The sequence below is a fragment of the Diadema setosum genome, chromosome 22 (genome assembly GCF_964275005.1).
Source record: "Diadema setosum chromosome 22, eeDiaSeto1, whole genome shotgun sequence".
In the NCBI taxonomy this organism is placed as follows: Eukaryota; Metazoa; Echinodermata; class Echinoidea; order Diadematoida; family Diadematidae; genus Diadema; species Diadema setosum.
Genome location: NC_092706.1, coordinates 13,879,203 through 13,903,363, shown reverse-complemented (window position 1 = coordinate 13,903,363; position 24,161 = coordinate 13,879,203). Strand labels below are relative to the sequence as shown.

General features: G+C 36.0%; 1 protein-coding gene across 1 annotated transcript; it reads left to right on the top strand.

The window, feature by feature from the left end:
* LOC140245380 (uncharacterized) lies at positions 1 to 23,203 on the top strand. Its single transcript, XM_072324954.1, has 14 exons — positions 1 to 135; positions 1,531 to 1,716; positions 2,746 to 2,943; positions 3,593 to 3,790; positions 7,817 to 8,014; positions 8,792 to 8,935; positions 10,232 to 10,326; positions 14,899 to 14,941; positions 15,689 to 15,774; positions 16,046 to 16,213; positions 17,437 to 17,653; positions 20,669 to 20,968; positions 22,036 to 22,145; positions 22,997 to 23,203. The coding sequence occupies exons 1-14, from the start codon at positions 99 to 101 to the stop codon at positions 23,201 to 23,203; spliced, it is 2,187 nt and encodes a 728-aa protein (XP_072181055.1). The 5' UTR covers positions 1 to 98.
* The last annotated feature ends 958 nt before the right edge of the window (positions 23,204 to 24,161 follow it).

The window sequence follows — 24,161 nt, the reverse complement described above, 5'->3', positions numbered from 1 at the left end:
TTTACGATGGAACTGCGACTGACGTTGAGACCCAGAAGAAGCTGCTTATTACTCATCATCACGGACTTAGCCCAACTTACGACGCTTTGGGCCTGGCGATGATAGATTATCTGACGTCACTAGGAATTCTCCACGGTATGTATCCTTTCCCATACTTTTTATCTAATCCATATTAAGCATAAAAGATATTATGCTTCTACAGGTTTCTGCTCATAAGCAGAGCAACAACAATGTAGTTAAATTATATACAATAATAAAAGAGATAACCTAATAAGATCAGACGATATGATAAAGTCGTTTCGGTATTCATTTCAGATACCCTGGCGTGAAATTATCTAAGTGCTTATTGTATTTATCTCAAAGTGAATGAAGAATTTCACATTAATATTAAAGGAATGATTGTCGTTCATACCAACGCTGTGTCAAATGTATTGCACATATAGATATTATTTATCACAAATTAATAATCCATTTCATTATCTACCTCTCAATAAATGCATACAAAGGTAGAATTTCATATAAAAACATGCGTTCAAAAAAGTAAAATAATTCACAAGAAATGTTCATCACCGCAATATGAATCTTACACATTCACACAAGTGTAAGCTGGGGGTTTTTTTATCATAAAGTAGCTGCACACGATTCAATATGTGTAATCACATAAGTATTTCCATGAAATGCATGTATATACTTCAGCTAAAACATAAAAACAAAACTCATCTTTTCAATTACTACTCAGTAAAAGTACCATGTCTCATCATAACATGTAGAATCACATGCTCAAATATTTCGCTGACCAACTAAGAATCGCACACTTCATATGCAAACCAATCTTTTAAGCATGGAAAGGATGCACTTTGCTTTACATAAGTGTCTAATTTCTTCAAAAACCTTGACAGTCACCAATTACCTGGGAGTATTTCAGTTGTCAACATCTGGAATTAGTGTGAGTGACATTATTGCATACCTCATCAACGGACTCCAGTTGTGAATTACTCTTCCTTTGGGAATAATGATTATTATCCATACCTTGCTTTACAATGAAAACATGTCTTTTTTCTTATTCTTACATAAGTATAGGTGTGCATTTTATGTGTGCGTGTGTGTTTATGTGTGTGTGTGTGTGTGTGTATGTGTTAGCACCACAATGCTCAATAGTGTCTTCAAGCTGTAGTGACCTCAGGAATAATTACGTTAATTTTACTGCTATTCTTGCTGTAACGTAACTGTCATTGCTCATTGGACGTGTGATATGAACGAAAGAACTGTCTCCATTACTGGGACTCAGGTTTAAATATAAGGGAAATGAAGATGTTTACTGCAAGTTCTTAAGATTTGTTCATCTCCATCTTCAGACCGGCACAACTAGGGTGAGCTTGGTAATATTATGTAAAAAAAAAAAAAAAAAAAAAAAAAAAAAACCGAAAAAAACGAAAAAAAGTGCGACTGTTGCTGTAACATCGCCCTCCCCTCCGCCCGCATCCATAGCCCGAACATTACAATTGCTTTTTCTAATTTGCAAAAACATAGATAAACCGTGCACCATCCCTACCTACTCCTATCCTTTGCTGAGTTCGTGTGCGCCGGGTGATAGCATAAGCTGTGAACAGACGTGCTCGTTTTCGTGTAGAACACCGGGATTCCAGTTGGTAGGCAGTCCTCAAATCCAGTGCTGTAACAATGGGAGTTTTGCCCCAAACGTGCCATCATGTCAAGGTAAGCATCCTAAGTTTGAGTCATTTAGGATTATACAGTGGGCTTTAGAATCTCTGCAACTGACTGGTCAATTGTTATGCATTGATTTTTGCTGATCCACATTGAGCCATGCGTCCGGTATTAAAAATCCGAACGCAGGCCATGCATCCGGTAAAATCCTAACGCGTGGCTCACACCTTGTATAGTGTTGTAGGTTTACTGGACGCATGATGGGGGAAAGTGGTTGTATTCAATGAATTTACGGGCCCCATGTATAAACACACTTTGAAACAGTCTTAAACCACTCGCTCATTCAAATCTCGCCGATCCACTCTGTCATGTGCATCATTTATATAAAACTATACAGTATAATGGATGTTTGTTCTCCTAACAGAAAAAAGTGGCATAGTATTGGTTTGGTACATTGTTGCGTGGTTGACTATTTGCTCAATACCGAACGACATTGTGACGATTCGTGAGAATTTCTCTGATCATACTAAACACTATCATAAACGGCCTTGGATGAATCTTACCTTTATTTGGCTCTGTAAGGTATTGATTAAAAAAAGAAATGTGCTCATTTCGAGAAGCGAAAATCCCGACAAATTTTAGAACAAATGTGAGTGGTCTGTACAAAAGGGGCATTGTGGATGATAAGGCATTGCTGAAAAAAAAAAATATGTCTTTATATATTATAACATTGATAAACCAGCCTTCACGCTACCGTCATCCCACCCCTTGTCTCAGTGCGGCATGCTGTATATCCTTACTTTGAAATTGCTGACCAAATCTGCTTGCCTCTATAATGTGCTGCATCAACTGAGTCAATAGTATCTGCGTAATATATGAGTCTATTTTCAACTTTTTGAACACCTTGGTTAAAGCCGGCCTCCTTTTTAATACTCAAACTCTGTCAAGGTTTGGTTGAGACGAATATCGTGAGAGAGTTCTGTTTTATTTTCTGTGGATATGCTTCATATTCTGTTTGTCCATCAAATTCGATCAAATAGTCTGTCATTTGTGCTTCATATGCTAATTGATTTATTTCAGCTGATTCGTGCGTTGTGAGTACGTCGTCGATGACGAAGCACCTCATTGTGAGTAAGGGCAACTGCGCAGCCGGCCAACGAGTCGACGTCGATATCGGATGTGAATTCTCTTGCGACGTCGGTTACCGGCTTTCAGGCAGCACCGTCTCGACGTGCGGGAGAGACGGAACATTTTCTCCTCCATTTCCAACCTGCATAGGTAGACTCCTGTTTCTTATCACTACAGTTTCATTGAGAATTGATTACCTGAATATAAGAACGACCCAAGTCCATAAGAGAAAATTTTGGAAAAATAAAAATGAAAAATAACTTCATACTGCTTTTAGTATTTTCAGTTATTGGGATGTTATTCATACAAATTTGAATGTAAAATAGCCACTTGAATGATTATCTTTATTTGCATGACTTCGTAAATGGTTTCCAAAGGCAATAGCCAAATTTGGACTTGGGCCGTTCTTATATCTCATGTCTTCAATTTTAATGATACGTTTATATTGTCTACTGATATAAGGCTCTGTTCTAACAAACAAACAAACAAACAAACAAGCAAACAAAACATGGGTTCGAATTCACCCTGGTGCATTCAAAGTGTTATAGTCAAACTATCTTATGTGGTCGCCAAAGCTGATTTTTTAAACGTTGGTATTGTGTGAAGCAAGGACTTCAATTTGCTATAATTTGAAATTACATCTGAAAGCATAAATGTACAGCTGCTTGAAAGCAGCGTTTTTGCAGCCGTCATTTCATTGGTTTCACAATGTTTTTTTCTCCATATTCACGTCAATAATCTTCTCTTGTCTCAAAATAGCCCTGCGTCTACATTAGTCTACCTTTTTTTTCATATCTAGTGGACTCTTGCCTAGTCAACCCCTCATGGATAACAGACCACCTCATTGTCCAAACGGGTAATTGCCTTGCCAGAAGCCGAATCGACATCGATGGCCAGTGCGAATTTTCGTGCGACGTCGGGTTTTATCTTTCGGGCAGCAACACGTCGACCTGTGGTAGTGACGGTTCGTTTTCCTCGCCATTTCCAACTTGCATCGGTAAGCATGGCCCACTATAACTGCCATATCCGTGTTTGTTAAATACCTACATGTAATTGAGAATGGCGACTAGTTAATTTTTCTACTGGTAGATCACACCTCTTGAAGATGAGTAAGGATTCTACGAATTTTCTTGAAGCCTATTATTTATGATTTCATTTCAAGGTTTACACACTTAGGTCTTAACTGTGCTGTCAATCCAGTGTTGACATTAGGCCAAAAAAAAAAAAAAAATGGTTTGTTTGCCCTTCGCGACCGACCGAAAATCACGGAAATTTCGGGTCGCGTTTTTTTTTTCTTTTTTTTTTTTTGCTATTTCAAGTTTATTTTTTTCCACAAATTTCATCTTCTACAAATTTGTGAATGGTTTTAAACCCAAAATTTTCCATTTTAAGCTAGAGAAAGAATAAAAAAAAAAAGTCTAAAAATGTTTGTTTTTTCATCTCATCGACCCGTCGTAATTGTGTTCGGCCGCACGGGTACACAGGCTACGTTTTATAGCATGCATTGCATGCTACAATGTAGCTACCTTTTTGGCTCACATGCGTGCACGCGCACGAAATCCAATCAATGCATGCAGGGCTGCACACTGGCGACCAGTATTCGCGCCAGCTTGCGCATTGGCGCTGCTCACGCACTGCCATGCCATGCAATACATGCAAAGCATGTATCTGCTTTTCGTTTGCTTGCGATCGGCGGTCATGCCAGACAAGAAGCATTGATAGAATTAGAAGCGCACGCATTTCTGGGTCATTTTACTAACGATCCGATCCCGGCTTCGCAGCAGCGTGGCAGTTGACATGTTAGAACTGATTTACTTGTGTCGATTTTTAGAAAAGTAAAAACATATTCGATATTCAGCGATACAGTAAATGGATCTGATTGCGTTCAGTTTCATTTTACACAGTCATTTCACAAATGAATATTTTCATTCGTTCAGAATGATCTCACAATGAAGATAGGCGCAAAAAGGATCACGAAATCGGCCCTTCCGTGTACTTTTTAAGAACGCATGCACAAAATGTGAAGAGATAATACTAGGGAGAAAAAAAAAATCATGAAATCATCGCAGTCCCGCTTACATATTTGAGGTAGAAATCGTCCCAAAAAGGATCATGAATTCGGCCGGCCGCGTCGTACACATTTCAAAAGCTCAACGGTACGAAATGCGAAGAGATTATAGAGGAGAAAAAAAAATAAAGGACACATTTGGTACGTGCATCATAAAAGATTACAGCCGAATAAAAATTCATGAAATCAAAGCAATCCCGTTGAAATTTGAGGAAATAATAGGCCCAAAAAGGATCTTGAATTCAGTCCTGCATGCCGTGTTGGTTATCAAAACGCATGCACAAATGCGACGAGATTATCGGGAGAAAAATAAAAAACACATTTTTACCCTTCTGGTGCGTGCATTACAAAATATTACATCCGAAGTAATTAATGAAATCGCCACAAACCCGCTGATATTTGAGGTAGAAATAGGCGCAAAAAGGAACGTGAAATCGGCCGTTAGTACGAAATGGGAAGAGATTAGCGGGAGAAAAATAAAGGACACATTTTCATCCCCTTTTGGCGCTTGCATCATATAGATTACAGCCGAGTATAGTATAATTCATGAAAATTTCGCAATCCCGTTGAAATTTGAGTAAACAATAATAGGCGCAAAAAGAATCTCGAATTTGGCCCTGCATGCAGTGTATAGTTTTGAAAACGCATGCACAAATGCGAAGAGATTATCGGGAGAAAAATAAAGAACGCATTTTCAACCCTTCTGGTGTATGTATCACAAAAGATTACAGCCGAAATAATTAACGAAATATCGCAATCCCGCTGATATTTGATGTAGAAATAGGCGCTAAAAGGATCGTAAATTCGGCCGTGTCGTATACGCATGTACGAAATGCGAAGAGATTATAGGGAGAAAAATACAGGACACATTTTCAACCCCTTTTGGCCCGTGCATCATAAAGATTACAGCCGAATAATAATTCATAAAATCATCGCAATCCCGTTGAAGTTTGAGGAAACAATAGGCGCAAAAAGAATCATGATTTTTGACCGTGTCGTATATCTTTTAAGAACGCATTTACGGAATGCGAAGAGATTATGGGGAGAAAAATAAAGAACGCATTTTCAACCATTCTAGCTGGTGCGTGCATCACAAAAGATTACATCCGAAGTATTTATGAAATCGTCACAATCCCGCTGACATTTGAGGTAGAAATAGGCGCAAAAAAGTATCATGAATGCGGCCGCGTGGTACATCTTTTAAGAACGCACTTACGAAATTCGAAGAGTTTATCGGGAAAAAATAAAGGACGCATTTTCAACCCCTTTTGGCGCGTGCATCGTAAAATATTACAGCCGAAGTAATTTATGAAATCGTCACAATCCCGCTTATATTTGAGGTGGAAATGGGCGCAAAAAGGATTGCGAATTCGGCCCTGCATGTCGTGTACCTTTCAAGAACGCATGCACAAATGCGAAGAGATTATCGGGAGAAAAATAAAGAACCCCTTGTATCGCTTGCATCAGAAAATATCACAGCTAAAATAATTCATTAAATCATCGCAATCCAATTGACCACCAAGAGCAGGTTACGCAGCAAGTTCGTGCGCTGATGTTTAGAAAAAGTCACAAACGCATTTGATACAATCTGATTTTGTTCATTATCATTTTACACTAATTAACAAACATTCTATTTTTTCCTGTCTTTAAATTTCTTGTGCAATAAATAATGCAAGTTTAAAAAAAAAAAATAATCTGTAAAATGTACATGGGGGGGGGTACATCCATAAAAAGCAAGAAAATAAGTTTGCAAGTCATTTAATGTTTTTTTATGTTGTCGTTGTTGACGGGTAAATTTTCTGTTCGGACCTGTAAAAAATGGTAAAACGGGGCATTTACCGGTCCGACAGAGACAGGTCGGACCGGCAAAAAAAATGGGTTAGTGTGCAGCCCTTCACAAGATGGCTACTTTTGCAGCATCCGTTACCAGCTGTCATGGCACCAAAACTGTTTGGAGTTCAGTTGCCAGCATCTCACTGGAAGGTACTTTTTTGAAGCTGTTTGCAAAATTTAACAAAGATGAACGTTAGTGTTTGTCAGTGAGCGTTTCTGCCTCGCGTACCGGGTCCTTGCAAGACGTAAATTTGAATGAATCTCTTGGAGTTTTGAGTGCATTGACATGGAAAAAAGGGTACCCTGTATTAAAAAAAAAAAAAAAAAAAAAAAAAAAAAAATCGACCTACCGACCCTCTTGGGTTTTGACAATTAAGGGCAAACAAACACTTTTTTTTTTTTGGCCTTATGTAGAGAGCATTATTTCAATCAACCAAATCATGAAAGGGCATAATGAAATGTACTGCGTGGCCTATTATTTATGAATTCATTTCAAGGTTTACATAATTAAGTCTGAACTGTGCTGTCAATCCAGTGTTGACATTATGTAGAGAGCATTACTTCAATCAACCAAATCATGAAAGGGCATAATGAAATGTACTGCGTGGCCTCTCCCCTCTCAGAATTTCTCTCTTTATCTCTTTTTGTATCCATCTATCAATATATATACCTATTTTTTATGATATACAGTATATATATATATATATGTATATATATATATATATATATATATATATATATATATATTTGTACTTTCCACGTGTTGGATATCGAATGTTGTAACTATGAGAAGAACGGATCCAACAAGAATGTTTTTTGTTTTTGTTTTTGTTTATTTACAAAATTTTCAGCCTGCCTCAGGCCTTCGTCAGTGATGTCATAGTATACACTACACTGACGAAGGCCTCAGGCAGGCTGAAAATGTTGTAAATAAAAAACCTTCTCGTTGGATCCATGGCGTATTTGAGACTCGTTCTTCTCATATATATATATATATATATATATATATATATATATATGTATAATATATATACATATATATAAAACTTGTGCCATATTTTGATCTCTAAATCTTTACGTGTCGATTATTTTGATCTTCTGGCTTCAATCTTTCGTGTACAGCTGATTCCTGCCTTGTAAGTCCGTCATCGATAACAGACCACCTCGTTGTCGTACCGGACAAATGTCACGCCAATCGCCGAGTCGACATCGAAACCAGGTGCGACTTCTCCTGCGAAGAGGGGTACCATCTTTCTGGTAGTGACTTCTCAACTTGCAGGAGTGACGGAAGCTTCTCGTCACCGTTTCCAACTTGCGCAAGTAAGACTGTTTTTCAAAACTTACCTAATTATAAGGTTACTGTTGTGTTGTTTTTTGTGTTGGGGCTAACTTAACGTTTAGCCAACTTAAAGCGTCACCGGAATGTTGACAATACCATGTCTTCATGTGATTTTTCATCACAGAAATGTCGAGATAGACGAAGTTTATAAATGTATTCCACGATTTCTTTCTAAGACTTCACAATCTTGTAGGGAAAAGCATCCTTAAAACCCAATTCATCATATGAGCGATTTCCTCCCAAGCTACGTTCAAAAGAAGAACATTCAGCGACATAGCTTAATTACATGTGTTCCAGTATCCTAACCGAGGCTTGGGGAAAATATGCTGAATAAGTAACCGGTCTTTGCAAAGCGAGGGAAAAGGCCCACTGTGTCTTCGATTTAATACTATGAATACGACAATGATAACGATAAATAAGAGGAGGAGGAGGATGACAACGACAACGACAGAAAAAAATGATAAATTGTTACTATTTTATTTATTTATTTCCAGCAATAGGGTGGATAACCCTTTTCAACACAGCTGATTTTAAAAAAGGGTCCACTTGACGTACATATCACTTTCATATAAAAACAACAACAGCGATAAATACACAGTAAAGTTTGTACACTATGGGTATGAAAGCATTGTAAAAAGTGACTTGCAACAATCATGAAAAAAGGTTACCTAATGATTATTTTGTGTGTGTGTGTGTGTGTGTGTTTCAAATGTAATGTTTTCATCACCACCTGGCAATACGTCACCGTTACCTGCCAGTCGCATCAACCCCACGACAGTCGCCAACAAGTCACGCGATTTCGTCTGCCTCACCCAAACATGTGACCGACGTTCCAACCACGGACAGCAACGCTGTGTCACACGTTACTGACAAGAATCATAACGCTCATACCAATCTACGAGGTTGGTAACTTGTCATAATATTTACTTTTTCTTTGGAATAACTACAGAGACGTACAATTCTTGTAACATTCGTGTAAAAGAAAAGAGAGAAAACGAAACACAGAAGGGGCATGGTGGTGGAACTTGTAAATGTCTTCGCAATTTTGGTACTTGAGTTCAGTCTTATCATAGATGTTAATTGTATTATTGTTAAATGTTAGGAAATGTATGCGATGACATCATCTTTTTTTTTCTCAGAATATGTCTAACTTTCCATAATTCTCTTATTTTCTATGTATTTTTTCATGAAATTTTGTATCTCGTGTTTGTTTGATCACACAACTTTACTCCAGCAAAGTTTTGCTTAATGAAATGTGTCCATCGCTTTGTCTGTAACATATTGACAATCGAGTTGGGAAATCTATTGCTAACATGATGTAGAAACAGAGTTGGGTTTCTTTCATAGAACAAATATCATTTCGAACTTTCAACACTGAACGGAGATCCATGACGGCATCACGAATGGCGGTGAAACAGTTAAACAAACAACAAAAAAAAAAAAAAAAAAATCAGTGTACGGAATGACATCGATCTCGCATTTTCGCCAATTTTTTTTTTTTCATTACATCAATATCATATATTACATGGCTCTCATTTGTAGTCTTCCAGACGTTCATTTGTTCTTTCATACCAAAGGATAAGTATTGAACAATTCTGTATTCAATACTCAGACATGATGAAATAATTATTATTGTATTTTTCATCTGTTTGCTTTTCAAGCCGTCATGAGAGTATTCCCGTAGTTGAGTTATTACAATTTGTGTTTCTTACTGTAATAACCTTTATTTTAATTTCAAATGACTGAAAAAGAAACTCCTGTGGAATCTAAAATAACTGACCAAATATATATACATATATATATATATATATATATATATATATATATATAAAGATATTAAGAACATTATTTTATATTTCAAATAGCTAAATCTGGAGAGAGAAAAGGCATATTCAATGTCTGTGGATGGAGGCTGCACTTTGCCAGTGAAATGTGTTTCTTTAAACTGGGAGAGGGAGAGATATGGCAAAGTCAACAATATCCGGATAAATGATGAATTTTAGGAAGTTGGAGGCAAGTATCAAATGTCATTACATACATTATTTTGGATATAAGATTCATTTTACTCCTTCCTGCTTGGGGTGGGATGAGTAGCATGATTAATGCTTTTGGTTTAAGGCTTTAATATTACAGTTGTTTCAAGCGTTTCAACATGTAAACATATAAAATGGCTCGTTTCTGTCTTGCCTGCTTCTTAGGTAAATCATGGCTGCCATATTTGGCATTTCTGTCGCTGGTCTTCCTCGTTATTCCAATCGCAATTTACATCAAGAGGAGATTACGCGTAGTCACGGTAAGCATTCATAAAGGGTATAGCAACCCTCTTTAGCATGTTGCCCAATTACCACCTGGTTTCACCTATGTTATCGTATGTACATAAGTTAGCTTAGGAACAGCGAGATTTTAATAAGGCTTTAGCTGTAGACGACAATACTAAATGACAATTACTACAAAATTTCAATGTTAATATTCAGTGTTGCTTTTGACGCCACACACACACACACACATATATATATATATATACATATATATATATATATATACATATATATATATATATACATATATATACATATATATATATATATATATATATATATATATACATACATACATAGTGTCTATAATCTGGCCTAAAAGCTGTCGTTACTGCTACATAGTAAAGCCATTTGAGATAATAACGTGATTCAAACGATATAATTTAATAATTACCTTTATGAAAGACAGTGTATAGTAATACACACACACACATACACAAACACACACATATATATATACATATATATATATATACATTTGTGTGTATGTATGTGTGTGTGTGTGTGTATACATACATAGTGTCTATAATCTGGCCTAAAAGCTGTCGTTACTGCTACATAGTAAAGCCAGTTGAGATAATAACGTGATTCAAACGATATAATTTAATAATTGCCTTCATGAGAGACAGTGTATAATTATTTACAAAGCAATGTGAGATGATTCATGAGAGCAAAATCCACATGACATCGCCTCATTCATACTCTACGCAAGACCTATTTGTGACTGACATCAGAATGTGTAAAATACCGAAGTTGAGATAGTTCCAAAATGTTCTTAGCGTCAACCTTCTCTCTATGTGATTTTACTCTCTTTATTCAAGTCAACCTTAACATGCGGTGAACTTTACTTTAGTTTCTGCTTTCATCATTATGCAACAGTATCCTTATTGGCAAAAAGGATTTACTTGGGGACGTCTGAAGTTACGTCATTTTTTTAAGGAACTGCTGACCTTTAACGTATCATACAAAGTAGAATGTGCTTTCTTCGAAACTAGTTTCGAAAGCTATGTCGAATGCTCTGAGCGCTAATCATTGCCTTCGATACTTATCAAGTATCAAGTTAGATTATCATGACAGAGATAAAAGGGTAGAGACAGAGAGAGAAGGGATGAAATCAGAAAAAGTATAGACAGAGATTAGGAAAGGGTAATTCGTCACAGATATATATTTTCAGGGTCATTTGGGGAAACGTACACTTCAAAAAGTCCGGTGTTTAATAGTGAACACCTAGCTGGTGTTAAATTTTCGGTGCTCATTTATGGTGTTAAATTAACACCCCCGGGTGTCATTTCCAAATTTTAAACTGTTTTTTTTTTTTTGAAGAGTTTCTCAGTAACTGCACTTCTTGTTGATTTTTAATTTAAACAAGACGATCAAGAATTTTACATTAAAATACTAGATTTTTGAAAAAATGTGAAAATAAATTTACACCAAAGTAACACCAGCTGGTGTGGTCTCTTATTGAAGCTGGACGGGTGTTAAACCATTGATATTAACACCAACAAATATCAAATCAACACCATGTGGTGTCATTTTTGAATTAACACCAGTACAGTGTCAAAATAACACCAGGTACAAATTATCACCATGAAGTGTCAGGTGAACACTTTTCAACACCATCACAGTGCATCACAGTGCATCACAGTGGGTGTGGTTCTTTATTGAAGTTTGATCGGTGTTAGATTTAACACCCGTGGTGTTAAATCTATCACCGATGTTTTTACAGTGTAACAAATCAACTGCCTGAATTAGGAGCAGACCAAAGTTCGCGTAATGAGGAAGCTTCTCGAACTATTGCACTACTGTCTTGCCTCTTTTGTTTACCCATCTTTCACAAAGTATAGTTTGGTAGCCAGTCTTAATCGACATCATCCTCGAAGAGATATAATGCACTTTGGTATTCAGTTGCGATACCAAAGGCTTACGTAAGATTGCAGCAATCCAAACTTTGGACTTAAACAGGAGGGTTGAGTTGATTGCCCACCTTTATCGATCGTGAAGACATTGATGGGCGTAAAAATGTTTCCGGTTGCTTTTGTTTGGTTTTTCACGAATTTGTTTCATAAACACGCCTGACACATTTAATCTTATATTACGGATCGGTCGAACACAATGCTATCATTTAATAGTGCGATGCCTTCTTCGATGTACTTGGCCATACTATTAGACAAAATACGGTGATATAAATACTCTACTACCCGAGTGCAGACAGAGTTCAATTAAATAACTTTGTTAACAATATTACATTCACCTTTGCTTATAAGTTTATACTTTTTAACGATACAAATATTTTTTCATTCCGATAAAATCTTTGAAGGTCTTACGGCTAAATTAACTTGAGAAATATTTAAAGTACGTTTGAGGGGGTGGAACAAATCATTACTATATATTTCTGAACAATTTCCATTTCTTATAAAATATACATTTCATAATTTTTCAAATGTCAATTATACTCATAACTAGTTTTAATTGTCGGACATCCCATTGTCAAAAAAAAAATCTACTGAACTTTTTTTTTAGGTACAAGGTATGCATTGATGCAAATTTGTCGTGGAATGAGCATATAATTTACGTACCTCAGTTTTTAGAGGTATCGGAATTCTATTTTATACCGTCTGAAAGAAAAATCTCTCAAAAGGCCTTGAATGTTCTGTTAGCATCATTATGTGGAAATTGGGGTTCAGTCAAAGCAAACTCAATACTATTCTACGAAAATGAGCCGTGTAATTATTGATTGCGAACTCAGACCGCATTCTATCCATTGCTTTGTCAAAAAAAGCACTAGCTATAAATGACATCTAGACCTTTCAAACACCATACGCACAAATCATCGCCATACGAACTGTCCACACATTTGCACTCTGCACCACTGAACATTTTTCCCTCTTGGTCGGTGGTAAATCGATTATCCATTTACACTGTCGCATTGTATAATCTGTGATGAGGCACTTATCCTCGCGTCTGCTTTTGATAACAGTCTCCTGCATTCTATTACACCTTAATTTATTTACATAATTTGCCTTTCTAAGCATAGGAACATGATATCTTAAAGTCTGAATATGCTTAGAATGACACCTATTCGTCTTTATTTGCAATCATCATAAAACAATGCCGTACATTTCAGTTAAGCATGTACCTGTTTTCTTGCACTTTTTCACCGTTAGATTCAAATGTTACTCAATAACTTTGTTTAACTGACTATGTGCTACATTAACGTACGAAAAAGGAATATAGCAATCACATCAAATCTAATTAGAACAAAGCAATTTGAGCTGAGATGTTCTTGTTGCTCTAGTTATGCCTGGGCACGAATTGGAGTGTTACCGTATGAAGTACGGGTTGTAGTTTTGGGATTTTTTTCGAGAGGAATGAGAAATAGTTCCAACATATTGGCAATATGTGTCAGCAAAATTGCAGCTTTGAATACAAAATGGCGCCAAGGGGAAATTGCCCTCACTCTGGAACTCCTTTCACATCAGGGCTCTGATATCATGAACAATTTCACATCCTTGTCCCGTAGAGTCAAACCATGAAGTCGTGTGGTAAATATGAATTGCAAAATCTGTAGTGACATTTATATAATATTGACTGGACGTGAGGGAGGTACCAGAAAATATTGCCCAAACTGAAAGCATATTGCCCGAGTCGAAGACGAGGGCAATATGTTTTCAGTGCGGGCAATATTTATCTGGTACCTCCCGAGAGAAAGGCCAGTCAATATCATAATTATTACCTATCCTCTAGGTTAATTAAGAAAATATGTGATTACGGCTATACACTATGATACAGATCAAGCCACATTTGACTACCTGTAGACCATCAACATGTTGAATAATTGCAAAATTGTTCATCAATGTATATCATTCAACTCCAAATTCAAAGATACATATATATGTAGTTGTAACAGGCAAAATTCAAACATCTGAACGCTCTTACACTTTATTTTTACTTCTCTGTTTGAAGTTGGAGAGTTGTAAAACTAATGGTTACTGTGCAATTACTGAGCACAAATGGACTAGTCATTGTTTGACGCCTAGTGCTGCTGTAAGTGGTCGACCTTGTATGAATTGATTTATCAGCGTTCTCCTGCGGTGCGTGTAACTGACACCCTGGACGTCCTGGAATATTTTCTTTTTGTGGTCGATCGGAATGTTTACGAGGAGAGAGATTCCACTCTTTCTCTTCCCACCTCCCTGTTTTACAGTGCACTCCTATTATAACGACCACGTTTATTACAAAATTCTGGTTATAACGAAGTAAAAATTTGGGCTGCAATGTCATCCACTATATATACTGTATTTCTATTGTTTATTTGTTCAGTTATAACAACATTCCAATCTAACGAAAGAAAACTGCCGGTCCCGAGGATTTCGTTATAACAGGAGTCCACTGTATATGTAAAACCTCCGGATGCTCGTGATATGCTCTAATGTCGCCTGCTGAACTCCCGACCCTGCAAAATACCAACTGTAATTGCCTCGCAAAACTACCTTGTATAGGTAATAATGATTTTTATTCATTTCTATTTGTATTGTTTTGTTATTAAGAATTACCAACCCCTGGATAACTCCCAAGAATGTGTCCTACCAAGTAAGTTTATTGTTTTTCTATGATGTTATACCAACACTGATACAATAATGTAGGAGCAGTAACCGATTTTAGAGCGAGTGAAAAAAAAAAGTTTTTATAAACGTAGTCATTAACTTGACCCGAAGAGAGAGAGGGAGAGAGAAAGAGAGAAATGTATTGGCTCGAAATAATCATGCAGGGTTCAACATTAACATTTTATTTATTTATGTGTGTATGCTTATACACACACACACATACACACATAAATGTGTATACTATATATATATATATATATATATATATATATATATATATATATATATATAATTATATGTATATGTATATTCATTTATTATATACAATTTTTTTAGGAGACGCGTGACCTTATGTAGATAATTTGTGTCTCGTCAACAATGTTAAACTTCAAAAACCAAATTATATATATATATATATACACACATACACAGTCATATAATGAATGAATGTATACAAACGAAGGCATATGAATGTAAGATCTGATTAACGCACAATCAACAAAACAAAAACGGAAAAAGCAACACACATTACGTTTCCATTCAGCGAACATGTATGTTTAGAATTGAGAGGTACACCAAACTAGCATTTTTACCTTCCTTTTGATTATGATAAACATTCATTCAGATGAAATATTCCTATAACTTGAGACGATAGTATGATATAATGCAGTGTACAAAAGCAATAGGATTTGATCTATCTCGTGCTGAACTTTTGTATGATCTTCGTAAAAAGATATCTCTCCAGATGTTGACGGATACTACAAGCATGAACACGTGACTCCAGCCACGCCCACTAGGGAGCAGCTCGATCCTAGCGAGGTAACTCTCTCTCTCTCTCTCTCTCTATATATATATATATATATATGATATATATATATATATATATATATATATATATATATATATATATAAAACATGTGTAATATGTTTGCATGTCTGTAGTAGCAAACGTTTACGTATATAATGTTTCTGGATGTGTACTAAGTAATGGTAGATATAGCTAAATACGGTGATGTCCACGACTATATGTTCGGATGTCTTATAACGGTTTTTTTTTTCTTCTTCTTCTTTATTGTCTTTTTTCTTGAAGTGCTACTGCATGAGCCTGAGAAATAAAGGAATTGTATTCGTTCTCAACAACAACAACTACGTAGACAGAGGGGTCAGGAAAGGGTCAGAAATCGACGTCATCAATGTGACGCACGTGTTCAACGAGATCGGCTACACTCCTGTTGTCAAACAAAATTTGACCGGACAGGTTAGTTCCTTATTACCTACTGTAAAAAGATTTAAAAAAAATAAAAAAAAATAAACCATGTGCTGGCAAAACATCGCCTGATATTTCTGTTGTTTGTTTTAATCTGTTTATTTTGTTATCGTTGTTGTTGGATGTATTTGTTGCGTGTCATATTATTATTACTATTTTTTATTAATAGTAATGATAGTATGATTATGATTATTATTATCATTATTATTATCATCGCCATCATTTTCATTATTTGTTTACTTCTTCAAACCAGATGTAGCGTTCACCCAGTCTTTAATCAATCAAATAAATTGTGTTATCAATTTGTTTCGTCCCTAAATTCGTGCCTGGGATTCAGTGTTTTAGTTTTCTTACACCACCTTGAATTTTCTGTCAGTTTCCATGTCCTACATTTATAATCGAAAGTGTCAAGTATAGTTACATGTTTGTTTATTCATTAATGTTAATTTCTCGTATCTTCAAATTTGATTTCAATTTCAAAGTAAATTTCATTTTTCAACAAAACATATACATTTAACTTCCTTTGATAGCTGAGCTTTGATAATCGAGGAACCTTATAGTAATTGTGATAATAAACAGAAGTGGTCGACAGTAATTTAGTTCGCCTACAACTGGAGTCTTTCTTGATTCTGTTATTTTTGCTTTTTCTTTGTGATCTATACTGTCTAGGGATATTGTATACCTGGGAACAGATATTGGGAAAACAAAGACATGGCATATTCGATTATTTGCTTTAAAAATCGTACAAAAATAAAATTAACTTAAGATTTTCGATAGAGTAGCTTCGTTGTCCAATATTGTGTGATTAATTCCCTGTTTCTTTCTTTTAAAGTCTGTTTAAAAGTTTACATGCAATACTTTGTATCTATTAAAGTTTCATTTTCGCCTGGGCAGTGTTAAAGAAATAGAACGCCATTCACAGGAATTATCTTGTTTTTAATAGTGGTCGACCCTGCAATATGAAAGAGCATGTTAACCAGAAAACATATAGAGGCAGATGGATTGATAAGTAAATATGAATAGATAAATGTATAACTAACTAGAAAAAAGTATGAACAATTTAACCTGTATATATACATATATATATATATATATATATATATATATATGCATATATCAATAGATAAGAGATAAAAAGGACAGTTTGTAATTCTTCCATAAACCCAGTTCACGTGTTGAAATCACGATTTGTATTTGGATGCTCCAATTTGAAGGAGATACTAAGAGCTCTGGCTGAGGTCAAGAGAGCCATCCGGAAGATTCACACATCAGTGGTACTGGTCTTCATGAGTCATGGGGTACAGGAAGGGATCTACGGCAGCGACGGTGTCGTCATCACTGTGGAGGATATCAAAGAGATGTTCTCCGGAAAGAACTGCCCCGCCCTCATCGGAAAACCCAAGATATTCTTCTTCCAAGCATGCAGAGGAAGTAAGAATTATTCATATCTGTCCCAAAGCCGAACTCAAAGCAGATAAGCATAATTATGCCATATAAATTACCATATTTTCACAATGTTTTTGTCGTTTTCCTTTTTACCTTCCTTGCATACATATAAGTTTCACTTATAAGTTGTAACGTAAAAAACAAAATTGTATATCTATGTTTTGTTGGAGATAGAGAATAAGTAAATGAATGAACGTGAACCTTTTCACAAGAAGTGCACCAAAAGAACTCCCAGCCCGTGAAAAAGAGATATCTCTTCATGAGCTATCTGCCAATTCCTTCGTACTCTGGGAGCCCAAACAGGGAATTGCAGAAAGAGGAAGAAGCAGGGTCACTTTCATCCTTGTACTGAAGAAGGACGCAGGCCTTGATAGGATTAATGAAGTGAGGAGAGTCATGTTAAACATTTTTGGAGGTGCAACTTCGTTAATGGAATCCGATATGGCATAGGCTACTTTATGCCCTCGAATTTGCACTAGTATTAGCAGTAGTTTATTATCATTATTATTATTATTATTACCATTTGTTATACTTCTCTTATACTGAACAGCACCACGAACGCGGTGATCAGAAATCATACTTTTATGGATCATTTCTATATAGTATGCATCTCTCTTTTCTTTTTTACCGTAAAAAGAGTCCCACTGAAATCAGCTCGTACTATAATATTAACTGGGAAAAGGGTGGCAGTCAAATTTTGTAGAGCTAAAACCGTGTTAATTACGGCTATATAGCAGTTACAGCGAACATTTATGGTTAAAATGATTCAAATTTTATTTTCACTTTTTTTTTCTACAGAATGTACAAAGAAACATGTGAAATCTGACATGCGTGCAATACACAGCCACGCTGGGATAACAAAATGTCCATTTGTATACGATCAGTACCAAAAAAAAAAAAAAAAAAAAAAAAAAAAGAGAGAGACATGCAATGTGATGTAATATAAATATTTTGCTTGGAAGCATCAAAATGTATAATGAACATGAATTTATATGGGCCTAAAGCTGAATATTGGATATCCAGCCGTCTTGTCTTGGCGCGGGCGGTAATCTGAATATACCATAAATAACGGTGTATCAACCTCACCCCTTTTTTTCCGGTAGTCGGGGAAAATACAGCCCACCGGATACTGCCTTCAAACGGCCTTCAAACAATACTGCCGACAAGTTGTTTGAATTGAATGAAATGTTGTTTTGCTGTGTGTGTTTTTTTTTTTTTTTTTTTTTTTTTTGGGGGGGGTGTTGCTTTTGTATGATAAAATTTATCATACAAAAGCAACACTTTATCATACAAAAGCAACACAGCAATATTTAATAAGAAGGAAATATACAGTATAATGCCTAAAACATATTTTGATATTCAACTACCCTAACCATCCCACAGGTAAGCTGTGGTAGATTGTAGGAGCCCCACATTAGTGAACATTGTTTGCACACTATAATTATGCAGACATACAGTATGTATTGCTACCCCCGTCACACTTATTCGGAATCAGCACGAATCAAGCAGAACCAGTCGGAATTAAAGATTATCCAAATTCGTGCCACATTCGGGAAAAAAAAAATCAAATTCTAACAATTTGGTAAGGAATGCTGTTCGAATACATGGAATGTACTTCGAATCATTCTCGAACCATTCTGGCACATTCCCAACGAATTAGCTCTCGAATGCTGCTCGAATGTACTTGGAATGCTGTAGGAATATTCAGAATACTGGGGTCAAAATCTTTAGAAAGCACTTCGAATGCCGCACGAGCGCGGTTCGATGGCTGCCCGAAGTCTGATAGTCGGAAAGCGTCTCGCATGCGGTACAAACTCATTTCGAATGCAGTCAGAACTTTCCAGGAAGTGTCTAGGCTATTACCCCCTGGGGCCCTGGGCAATTACCCCAGACCATTCCCGTGAACCTAACCCTACTCCTAATCCTGAACCTAATCCTAACCCTAACCCTAACCCATTACTCTAACCTTTTCATTAACTATTATTTAACTGAGGGTAATTGTATGAACATTTGAGATATTTTGGCAAAATTTGAGGTCCAACACCGTTCCGATTCTCCCTCAAATGAGATCAGATTGTTTCAAATGCTGTTAAAATGCCGTTAGAATAAATGCCGTAGGAATATTTAGAATGCAGTTAGAATATCCTTCGAATAAAAATCGATATTTCTCCACTTCGAATGCTCCTCGAATGTTTTAAGCATGCTTAAAACATTCGGACTGGCCACAAGAATGGGCCCGAATGCTTGGAACGCACTCAGAATGTCGTCAGAATTTTAAGAATGCACTTCGAATATGCAGGAAGGCAGGAAGAATTTTCATTCCAACCGCATTCCGCATTAGCGAGGAAAACAGTAGGGTTAATACATTGTTATTAACGGTAATCTCATGTTGTCCTACAATTCATTATTCATTCTAACGAATGGGATACTAGGCAGTCATTATTATAATATTATCCTACAAGGGATGTTTGCGTGAGTCAAGACCTTTCCCTTATTGTATAATCATTCCTGAAAAGGTGCAATTTATCATGTTTCAACTGACAATACATTTTAAAAGCATTCCAGTTAGAGAAATGTGAGAAATATTGAACAGTATCCTCCTTCGCGGGTCTTACTGTCCTATAGGACATGGAAAATGAAGAAAGATGATGGACACTCACTGCCCATTTACGTGCGTTTCGGCTCCCTTGGGATCTAATATGTGCCGGTTTTCGGATAAAAAAAAAAGTAAGTAGGAAAGAGAGAATTAACAAAAACAGACAATTTTTTTACCTCATTGTGGTTAGCTCATTATTAAAATGAAGTTATGATGCGTTTGACTGGAATTCGGTAATGTGTTGTTGCATGGAGGGAATGTTTTCACATATTCATCAATATACATCATTGTATGAATCACAATCTCATCCAAGGAACAGATGAGAACAGAATGATGCTTTAATCATTAAATTAACATATCCTGTGCTAAAATGTTTGATTTTTTTTACTGCCCTTTTACGATAGACAAATTAACAAAGAGCGCCACCGACGACCGGACTCTGTCAGTCGTACCAACGTCACACAACCTGGAGGACGGGGGCTTCCTCAACACACTTGCGAAGGAAACCGAAGGCATCGATCCAGCGAGAGACAGTGAACTACAAACCCTGAATACCGGAAGTATGGCAACGGATCGCTTGGAAGCACGGGGTGAACTACAAACCCTGAGTACCGGAAATACGGCAACGAATTGCTTGGCAGCACTCGAGACGGACGGCGTCCCCGATAATGCCGACATGTACATCGCCCATGCAACCTCAGAAGGTAAAACTCTGAACAAGGTTGAACAAAAGCAACAAGAACAAAGACATCACCATTCTAGATGCTGCTGTAATGTCAGGTTAGGTAGTGACATAATTCTATGAAGTAACCCCAGTGGCGATTGTATCAGCACATTAAAGTGAAAACATGAAAAGTTGTAGTTATGAGAATCAGGCATAATGAAAAATTCTAAACTAGTTATTATTCGTCTCTTATGACCGTTTTTCTTTTTGGTTTTTATCTCTGTTTTCTGTTCATTGCATGAACTGGTAATGGAAAATGACAATTAATACGCAAAATCCAGTTCATTGTATCAACGTTGAATACACATTTAACAGCATGTGGTGGGACGAACACTGAACAATGAAATGAAGATGGCGATTAAGCTGTTATCATATAATAGTGTAACTGGAAAAGACAAAAAAAAAAACAACAGTTAAAGAGAGGCAGTCCTCACGAATTAAAAATATATATATATATGTTGTTGGTACCTCCAATGAACTACTTTCACCAAACACAAACTTTCAAATCACCAAATAAGCTCGTAAATTAGTAAAGTAGTATGCAACACGGACAGAAGATATAGAAAAGGACCGTGCCTATTTGATGTCAAGTACATGGTTTATTTGATTTTAGAATATATATACATTTTTGTTTACAATATTAATTGACATGAATTATATATAACTAAGCTTGAAATATTTTGTTTAGAATAATTAAATCACAAACGTTCACATTTTATGGTAAAATTACAACTGATCATTTGAACACTTAAATTGGTTTTTAGAGGCACGGCTGTCAACTTGGTGAGTAGGGCATGCATGACGTAGCATCTTTTTGCAGGCTCTTACACGATCGCTTGCACGATTTATTTTTCAAAATTCGCATACGGAGATAATTTTTAATGTCCATGCGTATAAACTGGTGAAAGGTTATATTTTTTTACTCTTCTGAATTATCAGTACAGTGAAAATCTCAGGACTGCCTCCCTTTAAGCGAGGCAAAAGTAAAAAAAAAAAATAGTGTTTGATTTCGTCCGTGGTTTCTTTTTTCTTGTTCTTTTGTCAAAGGCTACTTTGCGATCAGAGACCGAGTGAATGGTTCGTGGTTCATCCAGGCTTTGTGCGAAGAACTCATTACAGGGGCCCATCTTTATGACCTCGACACAATAATGACCAAGGTAAAGAGGTCAAATCGTTTATTTCCGGGTCAATCATATCATTATTATATCCCATGAGTTCGCTGCTCAGAGTTAACCGATGTTGCATGGTATATCGAAGGAGACGATATGAGCGTCTTACGCGTTAACAAGGGTAAATGATATGGCTATCGCGTGGTATGCACTGCAAGCGACCAATATAGTAAATTAATCAAATCTAGGTGAATATTGTTGCGGGGAAGCTTAAGGCTGCAAACCGCAGTAAAAAGCCAGCTAGTCAAACACGAAAATAAGAGTAATAACAATATCATGACCACGTAACCAAAATCACACTAAGAAAATGGTGAAATATTACAAGACAGAGAAACCAAAGCTGTATGACCGGAATAACAGCTCCTTAATGCTCATGTCCCGCATGTCACGTTGAACAATGCATCGTTTTCATTTGATATGTGACCCGCCACCGGCTTAACCAGATATAGTCTTGAGTGTAACAGTTCAGGAACGTGGCTATGTATGTCTCGTCAAACTGCAGGAAAACTCAAATTTCTGCAAAAAAAAAAAAAAAAAAAAAAATCTTCACTTTGATCTCTTGATATCTAAACTGTAAAAGTCCAAGTATGTTTTGAAATTTGGAGCATCTATGTAGTTCTGATGTTTCATATTATAAGTTCAAGTATTGATACTAAGAAATCATACTAATTCATCAGCCCGACGGAGATTTAATAAACCTGATTCCCAAGTTTGTGCAACGCTCCGAACTTTCACCACTGGAAGACGATCTGAAATGACTGTAAATTTATCTCAGGTTTGCGATTCGTAAAATGATTTCATTTCGCTATCTTCTCCTTTGTGATTTTTTTTTTTTTTAGGTGGCTAAGCGTGTAAAGAAGTTAAAGGGAGAAATCGAATACAACGGGTACAAGCACATCACCTATCAAACACCACAGGCAATCAAGCAAGGGATCGAGAAAAAAATCTACTTCTTGCCAAAGTACCCGCCCTTACGGAGACACATGCCGGCTGAAAGGAATAATAACTCTGTCAAAAGACAGACAAGTCAAACGAGATTGGTGTAAAGCCTGAGACTGTTCAGAAAGGCTAGATGACCAGTTTTATAATGGCAACCCTTTATTGTATATGATATATACAATAAAAGGTTGCCATTATAAAACTGGTCATATATATATATATATAATATATATATATGTATATATATGTCTATATATGTATGTATATATATATGTATGTATATATATATATGTATATATGTATATATATATGTATATATATATATATAATTATATATATATATGTATATATATATGTATATATATATATATGTATATATGTATATATATATGTATATATATATATATATATATATATATATATGTATTGTATATATATAGATATTTCAAAAGGAATTGTGGTGTGTATAATGATTCCTCATGACTGTGCTGTATGGCTTGTTTCTATCAGACGCCTTTTACATGTTTGAGGTGAAGAATGATGCTTAGCATGCAGTAACTGTACCTGAGCAAAGAAGAACAACCTCGGATTATTATTAATTTCAGAGATAGCTTCAATCATTGTGATTTAGATTTGATAACCAATGAGACGGAAATTGCAAAGCTTCCAAAATTGTAATCTCATTCTTTGAAACGCTTACATGCTGGTACTGGCAAACTTCAGGATACAACTAAAATGCTTCACAACTTGAAGATAGACAACATTGTTTCTCAAACAAAAATGAATGATAAACGTTATTTCATTTGAACAGTCTCTTTCATAGAATGATTTCCTTCCGCAGAATGATTTTGCTTCTTTTGTTTTACTCAGTGACGAGTATTGTAACTGCGCTCTTCGTGGAAAAATGCACCTATTGATTTAGAGTGAAGCTTATATTTCATCTTCTAGTATTATCCCCAGACACATGGAATTGCAACATTTTATAGAGTTACTTTATTTCACAAGCCGCTCTTTTGTGTCACCTCTCAAATGAAACTCATAATAACATATGATTACAACATAATA

Bases quoted from the DNA above. Each gene is read 5' to 3' on its own strand.
- LOC140245380 (XM_072324954.1), top strand. From the start codon at position 99: ATGATAGATTATCTGACGTCACTAGGAATTCTCCACG. The intron at 14,942-15,688 runs GTAAGTTTATTG...CTTCGTAAAAAG, and splicing joins CCAAGAATGTGTCCTACCAA to ATATCTCTCCAGATGTTGAC. The intron at 22,146-22,996 runs GTAAAGAGGTCA...TTTTTTTTTTAG, and splicing joins TCGACACAATAATGACCAAG to GTGGCTAAGCGTGTAAAGAA.